This window comes from Solanum stenotomum, chromosome 3, assembly GCF_019186545.1.
Source record: "Solanum stenotomum isolate F172 chromosome 3, ASM1918654v1, whole genome shotgun sequence".
NCBI lineage: Eukaryota > Viridiplantae > Streptophyta > Magnoliopsida > Solanales > Solanaceae > Solanum > Solanum stenotomum.
The window spans coordinates 19,047,412-19,062,755 of record NC_064284.1 but is presented as its reverse complement, the minus strand read 5'-3'; the positions used below and the strand labels follow the sequence as shown (position 1 = coordinate 19,062,755).

Here is a 15,344-nt window from a genome sequence, read left to right as displayed (position 1 = left end):
CATCTATTTCATAAATTTTTCATTTTCAAATATTGTAAAATATATTTAAATACATTTGATTTGAATATTAAAATAAAAGAGAGTAGTTTGCAACTTGGTTAAACCAAGTGACAAGCTAATGAAAAGTCACTTGGCAATTTTGAGACAAAGTTAAAAGATATTCCAATATGAAAATACATCAGATTTTTAAAAAGAACGATTTTTTATTAGAATAGAAACTCATAGGTAGAAGAATCCTAATTGAACTCTTACTATTTCATAAATTTGTCATTTTCAAATATTGTAATAGGTAGAAAATCCTAAATAAACTCTTACTATTTCATAAATTTATCATTTCCAAATATGTAAAATAAATTTAAATGCATTTGATTTAAATATTAAAATAAAAGATAAGAATATAGAAATACTAATACAATGATAATAATAAGGAGGAGGAGATTCTATGGCCCGTGAAAATTTCTACGACTCGGAGGAATAGAACCCCAAAATTTGACTCTTTGAAGTTTTTCCACGACATGACAATACGACCCGTAGAATGATTATGTAGTTCACCGACTCAGAAAACTCTGATGTGGGTGGTCTCTGGTAAAACGACCATAACTTTTTATTCCAAACTCGAAATAAGAGACCTTCAATTTGATAGGTCGTGGGCCACCTAATTCATTATTTGCTGAGAGATATGATTGTTGAAGTTGACCTAAGTAGAATCTTACATCAAAATTTAATCGATAAGGAAACATTCAATTCACCTTTGTGCTAGGGGATTCTAGTGACCTTAATCATATCCAACTTCATTCTCACTATAATGAATTAATCTTAACACCTAAGAACAATTTACGAATCACCCGATACTGCTTATACTTAAATAAACAATGGTTCAGGTCTTAGCTTAAGAAATATCATTCTCAAAGAACATTTACTCCAACATTTCCTTAATAATTTCACATCAACCAAAATTGATCCAAATATTATGAACATGGAACCTTAGTTAAAATCATCTTCTACTTTTTTTTCAAATGTGAGTTTGAGAATAACTTTCTGTCCGAGCCTATATCCTGAACGTGACCGGCACTCAAAAATCATTGCTGGCCACAAGTGAATCCTTGGCTTGGCTCAATACTCAGCGGAAGACTTACTCAACAATAAAAGAATTGTAAAAGTAAAGTTTTAACTCAATGTCTCAAAATAGATACTCAAAATATTTTATGCAAAACATTCACTGGCTAAAAGAGGCAACTCAAGTCTTTAAACATTAAACACTAGAAATGAAAAAGACTCATGAACTACTACTGTCTATCTATGAAGCCTCTAATACTATGAGGGATGTCGGGAAAAGGCCCCGAATCATCCTAACAAAACTGAAATAACGAAAATAAATAAGGGATCCTCTAGAAGCAAGGAGACTCACCAAAACTAACTCGAACTGTTGTGGTATTAACGAAACGCTTGTTGATGACCTTGATCTTTTATATTTGCATCATGAAACGATGCATGCCAAATGACATCAGTACATTGAATGTACGAGCATGTAAGGGGAAACTGAACATAACATAAAAACTTGAACTTTGTAAAGAAGGAAACATAGTCACCTCAACTCTACTTAACTCAACCTCAACTCAATACAGTATAAAAACAACAATAAAGATGTAGTTTATATAAAGCATTTAAAATAGTAGATAACAACTCAATGTATTTAAAAATACAATAACAACTCAGTTTATATGTAAAGATACAAAATAACTCAATCTGAGAGATTCTCTAACCGACAACCATCACTATGAGCTATACCTTGCCGGAGTATAAGACATCTTCAACTAAGTGGATCCACTAAACTATGCTTAAAAAGCAATAAGAAATCATCTAAACAGTATGACCTTTTATACCCACGTTGGCTACATGGTTTATGAGGACTTTGAGTTGCATTAACTCGTCCCCATATCGATGCTCAGTACTACTCCCAAAGTATAACTTAGCTCATATGTTTAAAAACATTTCCTCATCCTCAAGCTTTGAAATTATTACTCAAAAAGTTCTCTTAAAAGAGATTAGACTCAAAAACTCCTCATGAACTCATTTGGAAATCGATGTTTCCTCTCATTTTAAATGTAAAAATATTTACTTTTGGGAATACTTAGTTCCCATAGATTCATTTTGAAAAATGAAACCCAACTCCCACCATCTTCAAACTCAAGTACTCAAGCCTGAAAACAAGTTTTAAATAATTGTAAAAAACTTCTCAAAATGACTCGAAAAAACTCCTAAGACTTTACTCTTAACTCTACATTGAATTTGAATTATGAATTCAAGGGTTATGATTCATGTTATGAAGGATATCTTGATGTTTAGATGTAGTTTAAAGTAGTTATAATCAGAACGGAGTAAAAGTACACTTTAAGAGAACTTAGACGGAGCAAATGACGAAAAATGGGTAAGGGCAGTGCCCCTGACGCACTGCTGGCGCGGGGGGGGGGGCAGTCCCTAAACTTCAGAGACTCAAATGTGGCGCACTGCTGACGCGCCGCCCCAGCCCCCTTGGCGCATCGGGGGCGCGCCACCCCAGCCTTTCCCCAAAACATTCTGACGAATTTTCTTCTTTGATTTTTGGCCCTAATTCACCTAAAATCGAATGATTTCTTCCCAACTCACTTAGATTCGAATACCCAACATAAGTACACAAAAATCTACTAAAAAACAACCTTCAAACTCCTAGCATTCATCCCAAGAACTCATCAAACTAATCATTAACGATTTAAGAACGAAACTTCAAGAAACTCTTCAAGAACTCAAGTCATTCAACCTCAAGAACAAAATTACGAATTTAAAATCACATGATTGGCGTGTAGGTGAACGAACCCAACACTATGAGAGCTTACATACCTCTTAGGGATCAATCCTTGACGAAATTCTTCGACAATCTCACGAATCTTGACGAATGCCTTGAACCTCTCCCTTTTTCTCCTCTTTTCCTCTTCTTGAACTTCTCTCTAAACCCTAAGCTTATTTGGAATTGTGAAAACTGAACCAAATCAAATTTGACCCCAAAATATTACTAAAATCGTTTTAAGCTGATGGGGTAAGGAAATGACCATAATACCTCATTAATTCGAGTAACATTTCTTAACTTGACAGACTGACTTCAAATAGGCATATCTTTCTCATCCAACCTCGCAACTCAACAAACTTGGTGGCGTTGGAAAGAGGATTCCAAGACCTTTCATTTGATATCTTATGGGCCACCTACCTCATCCTGTACGAAAAGTTATGGTCGTTTGAAGTTGACCCAAAACTCATAACTTAAGCTTAACTTGAACAAATCTCAAATTTGCTCTTTCCAAATTACTTAGTTCTTTCTAAATTTAGCTCTTTTTAAGGCGGAATGTTACATTTTCTTTTTCAAAAAATTTGAGTAGTTTTTGTTTTCCAATGACATAAGTGTACGCCACAAGATATTCTATTAACACAAATAAAAAATTGAGTTACTGAATATCACGTAAGATTACATTATTATTTCAAAGAGGATTTTGGGTGAGATAATAAACAAAAATATCAAGTTAAATTTTTTTATTTTTTATTTTTATTTCTTCTACTATTAGAAGAGTGAGTTTTAAAAAAGTATCAACATGTATGCTTGTCACGACCCAGACCGTCGTGATTGACACTCACACTAACACTCCGGTGGGAGAACCACTACTACAACCCAAATCAAACAACTAATCTAAAAACTAAGGCATTTAAGTATATGAAAGCAGAAATAATACCTAAAAACTGAAGTTCCCATAAACTTCAACAAAAGATCTAACAACTAACGATGCAGAAGAAATAACCTAGAACCTGAAAGTCAATGTACCAAAACATCCAAAGTTCAACAAGTTTATACAAGAAGGGATACAACCCCAACTAATGTACTAATAACTAATAGAACATAAGTCTAAGTCCGAAAATGTTGGACATAGAAGAAAGAGAATTCCATGGCAGCCTAGAAGAATCGGCTCACCCTTGAATTCAAACGATCACTGATCTCCTAAGCGAGGTCTGTTAGTAGCCACTTGAAGATGCCCTGTAATCAACAAAAATAAGAGCAGGTGCAGTATCAGTACACAATCATAGTGTACTGGTAGGATTACGCGGCTATCCTACTAAGTGCAACATAAGAAAGTCAAGACAACATTATAATCACATGCATATATATCAACATATACAATATCATCAACATTTACGAACAACGAACAACTTCACATTTTATATCAAATCATTGGTCCTCTCATGGAACCCAAACCCAAACCCAAACAGTTAGCATACTAAAACGTGGCAATCGATCCCATAGTTATGCCGGAACGTGACAACCGATCCATAGTTATGCCGGAACGTGGCAACCGATCCAAGTTAGTAATGCCGAAACATGGCAACCGATCCATTTAACACACCACAATCACAATTACAAGTATATCATCAAGATCATACATTTAAGTCATGATTTCATGGCAAACATCATTCATCTATCTCATTTACAACAAGGGTGATCAGCATTGCAACATTCATACATATACAAGTATCATAATGAAGCAAGAACAAACATACGTCACACAATCATAGAATAACAACCATCACCTACCTCGAAACAAGCTTGAAACCCTAAGAAACTTGATCCTTTCTGTCACGCCCCGAGCCTACACCCTGGGCGGGACCGACACCCAGAGACCATTTCTGGCCCCGAGCGAACCCTTGGCCTGACTTTCTTAACTCAGCGGAAACCTAACTCAACCGAATAATTCAATACAATGAAAGGTCATAAGACAACTTAAATCATACAAATCTGTCCAAAAAGGCAACTCAAGTCTCAAAATAGAATATTTATACATATACACAAAAAAGAGACTCAAACTAACTGACTAACTGTCTATGAAGCCTCTATAATACAGAGATGGATGTTGGGACAGACCCCACAACATCCTACTAAAACAAAACTAAGAGAACAAAATGATCGAGTCCTCCGGAAAGCAAAGAGGCTCACCACAGACTCTGGAGTGCTCAACTGGATCAACGGCGTGCTGGATGCTGATCCTGGGTACCTGCGTCTGCATCATAATAAGATGCAGGCCAACTGACATCAGTACATGGGATGTACGAGTATGCGAGCTGGATCGCTAAACAACAACTTAAGCTTGAAAGGAATACAAAAGAGAACTTACCTTGGCTCTCAACTCATGAATAACTGAACTCAATATATAAAGCAATAAGACACATGCAATATGTAAAGCTTGTAAAACTATTTAAAACATGACGTCAAAATCATATTTATAATATCATGAAAATACCATGCTTCCTCTCAAAGTCTACTTGTGCAATTCATGAATGAAATCCCATACCCCCATCCACACTAAGCAGAACCCCTCGAGGAACCATGCAATTTCTATTGTGGGAGTTCTCTAACCGATAGCCACCACTACATGTATAAGTAGTGATACAACGTTTTACCTCACGTTGCCCAAGGACCATCCTATACCTTGCCGTGATATAAGACCTTACTTTAACTTTTGCTTAATGGATCCACTAGCTTAACTCGTGATCATCTAAAAAGTATGATCTGAGAAATCCCATGTTTGGCTACATGGTTCTTATGGAGAGTTGAGTTAATATGAACTCGTGTCCCCAATTCGGTGCTCAAGACTACTCCCAAAAATACTTTAGCTCATTAGTGTTTTAAACATATCTTTCTTTTGTTGAGATAATTACTCAAAACTTAGCCTCAAGGCTCTTGAAAACTCTTTCTAAAAAGAACATCTCAAAACCATATTTTAATATGATCATTGATGACTCGGGATATTCATACTGCTTAAACATTGATGGTATATCTAGAGACCATACTGTTTAAACATTGATGACATACTCGATTTGTCATACTAATCATGTTTTTGAAACTCTTTCGCAAAGACTCATCTTTTCTCAAAAAGAGATGGTATTCAAACTTCTCAAAACTCTTTTGGAAACCTCAGTTTCCTCTCATCTTAAATGTGAAAACATTTATAAACTTCTTTGGGAAATACTTAGTTCTTTAATAACTTTTGAGAAATGAACTCAACTCTTGACTCTTGACTTATCTCGAAACTCTTGACTTAACTGAAAACTCTTGACCTGACTTGAAACTCGATACTCTTTACTTGACTGGAAACTCTATACTTAACTTGGAACTATATACTTAACTTGAAACTCTGTACTTAACTTGGAACTCTATACTTAACTTGGAACTTGAGCCTTAGAATGAAGTTAAAACGTTCAATGAAGACTCTTGAAAACATTGAAGACTTGCTTTGACTTACTTCTTAACTTCTAAGCTTAAGTCTTAAAACAAGGTTTAAACATTTGTAAAAGACTTCTTAAAATATGGTTCATGTCGAATTATGGGCATGAACGACTTGACTCGAAGGTGTACAAGCTACATGGAACGCATGTATACGACACTTGTCATTCTCTTACTCACTTGCTCGAGTCTTGAAACAACTTACTAGAAATTGTAGAAGACTCCTCAAAAAGACTCAAAGGGATTTTCTTAGAATATTCGAAAGAATTCTCAAAACATAACTCTCAACACTACCTTGAATTTGAATTATGAATTCAAGATTATGATCATGTTAGAAATGACTTTTAGGTGTTTAGAAGTAGCTTAGAGTAGTTAGAATCGAAAAGGAATGAATGTGCACTTTAAATGAACTCAAACGGAGCAACCGACGACAAACTGGATGGGGCAGGTGACCCTGGCGCTATGGGTGGCGCAGGGCGCCAGCCCCTAAACTTCAAAGGTGGGTTTGGGGCGCTCTGGCAGGCGCATCGCGCCAGGCCCCCAACCCAGAAATTTCAACAAGTTTATTTTCTCGTTTTCTCATCCTATTTCGCCTAAAATTAAATGGTTTCTTCCCCAAATCACTTAGAATCATTAAAACCCTCAATATACAATAGATTCAACTCAAAAACACCACCGGAAACATACACCAAACCAACAAGAAACTTCAACAACACAACCACAAACTTCAACAAGAACAACCACAAAACTTCAACAACACAACCAATCTTTTCTCGGAATTTAAAATGAGTTTGGCCTGTGGGGGAAGAATCACCCAACACTATGAACTCACATACCTTGATAGGGATCACCCCTGACGAAATCCACGATGATCTCCTTGCTTGATCTTCCCTTTCTCCTCTTTTTTCGCTCTTATCTCCCAAGCCCTAACTCTCACTCTTACTATCACTCTTTAAAATGGGACAAAAATGATCCAAAAATCAGTCTAACACCTCAATATAACCCAAAGAAATGATTAGGGAAAAGACCAAAATACCCTTAAAATTTTCGGACGGACTTCACTTCCCTGCCAACTGCCTAACTTCCAAAGGGCATAATTCACTCATACGAACTCAGAATCGAGCAAACTCAGCGGCGTTGGAAAGATCATTCCACAAGCTTCGCAATAATAATTGGAACTACACCTAAATCATCTTGAGCTAAGAGTTATGGCTGTTCAAAGTTGGCCAAAAACTTACTTTTTCCCATACTTGGTCGATTTTCCAGATCTTTAAAATTCTTTCCAAAAATGAAGATTTCCAATTCTAAGCCTCTTCAATTATTTCACATTGTCGGATGTTACACTTCCCTTTCCAGATTCATTCCGCTTATTCTTGGTCTACAAACAATCAATATAATATGGGAATCAATAAACAATCACTAATTACCCGAATTACTAACAATTCTATGAACCCTAGATCAAATCCATGCTCCCAATTATCCCAATTAGGGTTGTTTCTACCATAGAATCTATAACAAAACCTCCCCCCATCAATATTCACCCATCCTATTACGTTCTACGGATCGAAAAATGGATTTGGGGGTGAAAAACTTACTTTTAGTCTCAGGAATGGTGAAAAACGAGTAGGAGTTGCATTGGGTTCGTTCCTTAGCTCTAAATGTCGAAAAGTGCATAATAAGGACGTTTAGGGGTTTATTAATGTCAAGACCCAAAAATGGACGTGATGACATTTGTCTTAACCCACCAAGACAAGTCATCCTAAAACTCAACCATTACAATAAAATGCAGAAATTTTTATAATAAACTCAAAAATACCCCCAAAATCTGGTTGTCACGTGTACAAGTCTCTAAAGTATTACAATTGAATCAAAAGAAAAAAACAAGTCTCATATGACATTGTTTCTAAAGTAGAATAAGATCATAAACGTGAGTAAGAAGGTCTGCTGAGTTGACAAACAGCTACCTCACAAATCTCTAAGATGCCTCGGAAAAGAAGAGAATATATTACAAAGGTCCGGGCTAGTAACCTACAAAAAAATGTAGTAGCAAGGGGTGAGTACCAAACCACGCGGTACTCAGCAAGTAAACCTCTAAACACAAGCTAAGAGGATAGAATACGGGTACTCTTTACACCCCAACCAAACCTCCACAACTACAACCTTCATAAAATCAGCCCAACCTAACAGTTCACAATTCACAATTCACAATTCACATAGCACATATCTCAACAACAATATTCTAACAATCACATATTCTCAACAACAAACTCAATATTCATCAATTACATCTCCACGACTACAACCTGCTTAAAACCAGCCCAACCTAACAGTTCATAATTCACATAGCACACAACTCAACAACAACACTCAAACAATTACATAGCCTTAATAACAAGCTCAATATTCACCAGTCAAAGTTCCATAGAAAGGCACTCACAAGATCAACAAAACACAATATCAAGTTCACTAATGATAAATATGTGTAATGCAATGGAATGCAATGTCAAGTATAGTTATGCATGTCTGACCTAGTGATACACACCCGCTATCTCTTAGCGGGGACCCATGGGGGACATATCTGTTTATACATCCATCGCGGCGCGCGATTCGACCCTCGATAATAGTAACCATCGCGGCACGCGATACGTCCCTCGCAATATAGTATCCATCGTGGCGCGCGACACGTCCCTCGAAATATAGTATCCATTGTGACGCGCGATACGTCCCTTGAAATAGTACATCATCTTTAATTTCTTATTCTTTCTCAATTCACATAACACTTGTCACAACCATGTCTCAGAACAATGCAAATGACATGTTCACACAAATAATGAGGAGATGACCATTTTCATAACATTGCACAATTCACAACAACACAATCATGATACAACATCAACAATGATTCAACAAACCTTTCAAACCATTCTCAACACATCACAAACAATTAATCACATTGCTTTTTATTACCCCTTATTCATCATTAGAATTAATCAACGTGGACAAGTCAACCCATCACCAAGTCTCATTACCCCCAAACATATATTACAAGGAAACACACAAATTCCATACACTTAACAATGGTTTAGAAATCCACTTGCCTCAAATAGTCGAACACTCACTCCGTGACTTGAGCCTTTCTCTTTCGATGGACTTCCAAATAAATACAATCTATTCAAATAAATAATCACAATAAGCTTTCAAAACTAACAACACTCATATTATTATAGGTCTAATCTAGACCCAAAAACATTACTCAAATCTATAATCAAATACCAATACTATTAAAACTTGATTTATGAGTTGAAAGAACCCTAAAATTAGTGACGAACCCATAGCTTAAGTCGCTTATCGAAACCACCAGTCATCCGTATTCCAAACATTATACCATAATTATTAATCAGTACCCAATCACAACTTATTCTAGAATTATCAAAATTTACAACTCGTAAATATATTTGTTGTTTAGATTTTAAGAGACAAAATGGCAACCACTAATTATCGTTCTATATATAACCAAATAGATATATAATATTATTATATATTTATATATATTGGTGCAACAATTAATGAAAGGATAGCAAAGCAATTAATGCAGGCAAAATTTGAAAGCATCAGTTGAATTTTCCTTACGTGAAGCAGTTTGCCATCTGTTGATCCGTGTTCACGCCGCACGCAGGTTAGTTTTCTGCTCCTCCTATTTTTCTTTCTTTTTCTAAATTAACTATGTATTAACAATAATAATTTCCTACTAACCTATTTTAATATTTCAGGCTTGGCACATTATTTTTAACAATAAACAAATCACTCGCAAATTAATTAACTATAGTAACATGACTATTCAAAATTATCAAAAATGATTTTTCCAGGTCATTACAATTAACGACCTTAAGTAGCGTCGAACCTGCCACAATGGCCCTCATCCCGATGTAGCAGCCCTGCTAGAGCTGCCAAAACCCCTGCCAAGGCGGCTTGCACGAACCAGTGAGCTATTTAAAGAATTCCAAAATCCCCATTTCACAACACACCTCTAACCCACAACACTCAGAAAATACCCTTCACGCTAAGATCGATTTCGGGAGTTATACTCGCCCCAATTCAATTCCGTAAAGTCGTACAAATTCCTTAACGAGTTATCTAACTACTAATGCAATCAAAATCATAAATGAATCATCCGATTGTTACCAGATTTCCCTATACCTCAAAGACTCCGATTTCGTCCAAATCTGGACTAGGTTGGAAAAATCCAAATACTACGAAAAAGTTTTCCGGCCTCAAATTTCCCCCGTTGGCATTTCTATAGCGACGGGAACATGTCGTTACATTGCTTCTTGTTTATCCGCGAAAAAAAAATAGTGAACAAAGGAAAAATATTATGTCAAAGGAGAAAGTAAAGCTTTTTTTTTATGTTAAAGTAATAGATTTGGTATCAATTACGATAATTAAATTTGACATCAACAGACGATTTAGCTTCTCCTTTCTTTTTATGTTTGAATTTTTCTGGTTGACATAAACTCTCTTATCTACATTCGAAATTATAATTTTTAATTTTTGATGATATGAAAAAGGTTCTACTTTATGGAGTAGTACTTTTGGCATAATTCAATTAATTCTTGACTAATATTAAGTTGGACTAATATAATTTAGCTTAAAAATTAATTAAATTAACTCTTATAAAATGAAACTTGATAATTAATTTGAGACGGAGAATACATATACATATATTTTATCTCAACAAAGATCAAGCATACTGGATAAAAAATATTTAGAGATGGCAAATGAGGCAGTGTAAGGTGATTGCGAGGTAAACCTGCGTAAACCCGCAAATACTTTACCCCGCCCCACCCCACATATAAGTTTTTAAAATTTTTGATCCGCATAGACCCGTTCCACCCTGCACCGCAGTCTGCATATAACGTGTTGGCTAGTTATTGGGTACATTTACAGTTTAGGAACAAAATAACTTTTTAAAATTGTAGTACTACTTTGCAATAAATATTTTTTCTAAATAAATCAATTTCAGTATCTAATTATGCTAATGAGTTTTATTATTTGTGTTCTAGTTGCTGCATCGATGAAATTTTAAATAAACTTTAATTCAAGTTTAGTCTTACTAATTAGATTTACAAGTTCTGATGTAATTTCGATTTTTTTTTTAAAGAACTTTCATAAAATCTAAGAGGATATCCTAAACTATGAATAACGGGTCATGTTTTCGATCCCAAATCAAATAAAATGATTTGATTTATTTTTTTGAAAATTAACCTGCAGAATCTTCATTATAGCATCTTCGAATACAAATATACAATTGTCACTTTAGTACTTCATTTTGAATAATAACGGTAAAGTACTTTTTTCTCTTGTTATAGTGAGAAAATGAAAAAGTAGTTCAGCCCACCCCACCCCTCCCTGCCCCCACATAGCCCTCAACCTGCCCTGCCCCACCCCGTATGACCTTTAACCGTTCCACACTATTGTCATCCCTAAAGATATTGACCGTATAAAACAATGGAATAAAACTGATTTTGTGTTGCCTTCTTCACATTTATGATATCTGGGCTTCAGCCTCTTCCTCTGTTTTTCACCTTTTTCCTTACAGTATAACAAACTATGGGAAAAATCAAGAGGATTTTGAAGCAAAGAAGCCCTCAAACTGCTTTCTTTTTGCCTCATTGCGTTGTCTTTTTTAACATCTCGATTAAAGAAAATCAAGAAACTATGCGCCACGTCTGATGCCTTAAATTCAACTCTATTGCTACTACTACTGCACTCTCTACGTCCATCATTTAATTGACAAGCAAACATCATTAATGTCCCTACATGTTTTTGTCAAGCACAATGTCACACGACTACAACGGTACTTGTGAATAGTGATATGACGATCAACGATATAGTAGATGGATATTATGTCAAGCACGGGATCATACATGACAATAACTTTGAAGAACCAAATGATTGTCAATGACATTGTAGCCGGCTGCGGTTCTATTTTGCATATATAAATAGCTTCCGGCCACACGCAGCAATCATCAATGTGTGTATACCAACAGTCCAAACAAGATGTTTCACTTAGACAATACTTCTAATAATGTATGTGTGTATTAATAGTTTAACAATTTTACGTAAAAAAATATACAAATAGGGAAATATTGGGCGTATTGGGCTATGGATGCACCGGTAGCCACCATCTAGTATTTGAAGAAAAGGGAGATGTCACATGTAATCAATCGTCCTTTAATAATGTTCAACTGTACCAATACATTTGACATAGAAGTAACAAAATTGTGGATTGATGACTTCATAGTTAAGTCAAGTTACGTTGTGCTATGCATAGATCGTAGTTCTATAACCAATTAGAGTTTAATTCTCTCCGTTTCTAAGTCTTGATCTCCCCATATTCGCATCCGTTTCATTGTCTGCTCAACCTGCATTTCCATTTTCTTATTACTACAGAACACTCATTTATACTAAATGCTAAGCGTTCTTACTTCATTCAGTAAAAATTTCAAAAAAAAGAGACTAGTACTTGCTGTCAACAGAGATGATTTTGACCCAAAATGTCAAACAAGATTTGTTATGGAGTTCAGTGGATAAGAAATACGCGATAACCATTAGTTGAAGTACCTCTTTATTCCAATCAATTCTATAGAGTACAAACGAGAGTAGCAGTGTTTGCAAAGCAAGTCCAGCTATCATTCCTCCCCATAGTCCCTGCAACATAAAATAGATACTATTAAAACAAATTATAGTATTCATCACAAGTAGTAGTTTTCAACAACAGATCGAAGAAGGAACCAACAAAAGCAAACAGAGATTTAAAGTTAAGATGTGTAATTAACTTTGAGAGTTTAATTACCATGACTCCTAAGTTAGCCACATAACCAAGAACATATCCGAGAGGAATAGCAAAAGCGTAGAAAGAACCCAAATTGATAAAAGCCACTAGACCTTGCAACCCACATCCAATAGCAACACCTGCAACCCAAAAAGATCATTGTGAGACTATGGAGGTCTTAACTATAGGAACAGAACAATGTAATTAAAGAACACCACCTGATATCACAGGATGAACACTGCTGAGTAGCATTGCTACTCCAAGAAACTGAGCAAGCTCAGAAACAGATTTGATCAAAACCTCGTTGTCGGTGAAAAGAATGGCAAGATGATTTCTTACTGCCAATATTACAATCATGCAGAGAATCCCAATGAAAACTGACTGAAATAGTGTGACATAGACACTATATTTGGTCGCCCTGGCATGTCCTAGCCCAAGTTCATTTGAGACCCGAACACTGGGCAAACAACAATACATTAACACAAATTCAACCAAATGACAACGTAAGGATCTCATTACCTTATGGCAGCGTTGATTCCGACAAAAAACATTTCTTGCCATTCACTAAGAGTTGAACTGAAAGATGACAAAAATTGATATGTTTGATCAGTTGTTCAAGTCAAGCAAATACAAATTTTAAGCTAAATTTGCCTATCGTGATTGAATATATGTTCGGTTGCATTATAAGCATTGCAGAATAAAAATAATTAAATGGGGAAAAAAATTAGACACAAGACTTCACCAAATAGAGAGGGATCCAACAGCAGTAACAGGATCTTTGAGATATCCGGCAATGAGAACAATACTCATTGGAAACCAAATTTCTAGGGATAGCATAAGAGCCGACTGAATTGACAGCTTAACAAAGGGCCACATGTCATTGAATGCAGACCAAGACCATCCCTTCCACCCGTCCTTGCACCGAAAAACAACGTAAGCAAATTGAGCTAGGGCGTTGATCCAGCATACAAGATTAAGGGACATAGCTGCCCCGGTTAAACCCCAATTGAATACATAAATAAAGAGCCAAAGGAGAAGAGCATGGAGTAGGAGAGCCACAAAACCAATCCAGGCCAGCACACCAACTTTACTCTGAGCTTGAAGAAATTTTGAAGTGGGAATATTGATAGACAGGGAATATAATTCAGGTATGATTAACATGGTGAACTTTCCAGCAACAACAGCAATATCATGATCTTGGCCAAGGAACTTAAGTATAGGAGTTGCGAAAACATAGATTGGTAAGAGAAGGAAGGTACTGAGCAATAGAATTATGATTGAGCGTTGTGTGTAAACTCCAAGCATGTGGACTTTCCCAGCTCCAAATGCCTGCCCACAGAGCGTCTCCAAAGCACTACCCATGCCGATCTACAAATTGATCTGATGTAACTATTATTACTGTAATAGTGGGAAACACTCGTAAAAGGAAAGAGGGGGACTCACCATGAAGCCGTAACAGAAAGTAGCAATGACAGTTTGAGCAAGGGTAACAGCAGCGAGTTGTGTTGGTCCAAGATGACCGCAGAAAACAACAGTGATAGCATAAAGTCCATATTGACACATGATATTGAAAGCAATTGGGCCTCCAATCTCCCATAGCTTTACTGTCTCAATCCAGAATACACCCCACAATTCATTCAAATTCATGCCAGAAATATGCCGGTAGTCACCATTGGAGGCGATAAGATGGTAGCTGGACAAGTCATATTCCAGCTCATCAAGATCGCTGCAAGAGTCATATTCCAGCGACGGTGATTCCATCACTCTTCACAAATGATCCAAGTGAACAGTTAAGAAAGTCATTAAATTGATAATGTAGCCATTACTATTGAGTAGTAAATTGGAAAAATATTAGTAGGTGCGTTTTGCTTGTATATCTTCAACTGGCAGACGGAAATTCCCAAATAATAAACAAATGTAAAGGAGATAGATCTACTGATTACGTCAATGGGAAAAAATGTTAATAACTGACAGATGTTATGTGTGCATGTGTCCCACTTCCAAGACACCTTCTAAGAAGAGTTGAAGACATCCGATACCTATACCCTCAAATAACTTTGTGATTTATACAAATTTAATACTACTCTGTTTTTTCATCTTCTAATTAAACTTTTCCTTCTCCTTCTTAATAAATCACTGCCTTTTTGTGTTTCTTCTCCTTATTCGAATGTCTCCGATTTTCATTGTAGATAGTAGAAGAAATGTATTGAAGAA

General features: G+C 35.9%; 1 protein-coding gene across 5 annotated transcripts in view; it reads right to left on the bottom strand.

Annotated features, from left to right (window-relative positions):
- The window catches only part of LOC125860996 (protein DETOXIFICATION 35-like), a 50,244-nt gene that overhangs the window by 13,835 nt on the left and 21,065 nt on the right, over positions 1–15,344 (bottom strand). The window contains exons 1-7 of one of the 5 annotated variants that reach the window (XM_049541062.1): positions 14,574–14,891; positions 13,873–14,498; positions 13,650–13,706; positions 13,349–13,587; positions 13,152–13,270; positions 12,920–13,006; positions 12,613–12,720 (exon numbers count right to left, since the gene is read on the bottom strand). The exons of 2 other annotated variants lie outside the window; for them this stretch is intronic. In XM_049541062.1, coding sequence (XP_049397019.1) covers positions 12,649–12,720; positions 12,920–13,006; positions 13,152–13,270; positions 13,349–13,587; positions 13,650–13,706; positions 13,873–14,498; positions 14,574–14,891 — 1,518 coding nt within the window. In that variant the 3' untranslated portion in view covers positions 12,613–12,648. Of the gene's footprint in view, positions 1–12,612; positions 12,721–12,919; positions 13,007–13,151; positions 13,271–13,348; positions 13,588–13,649; positions 13,707–13,872; positions 14,499–14,573; positions 14,892–15,344 lie in introns of those variants that run through there. 2 more of the 5 variants (XM_049541063.1, XM_049541064.1) reach the window with 2 other exon arrangements.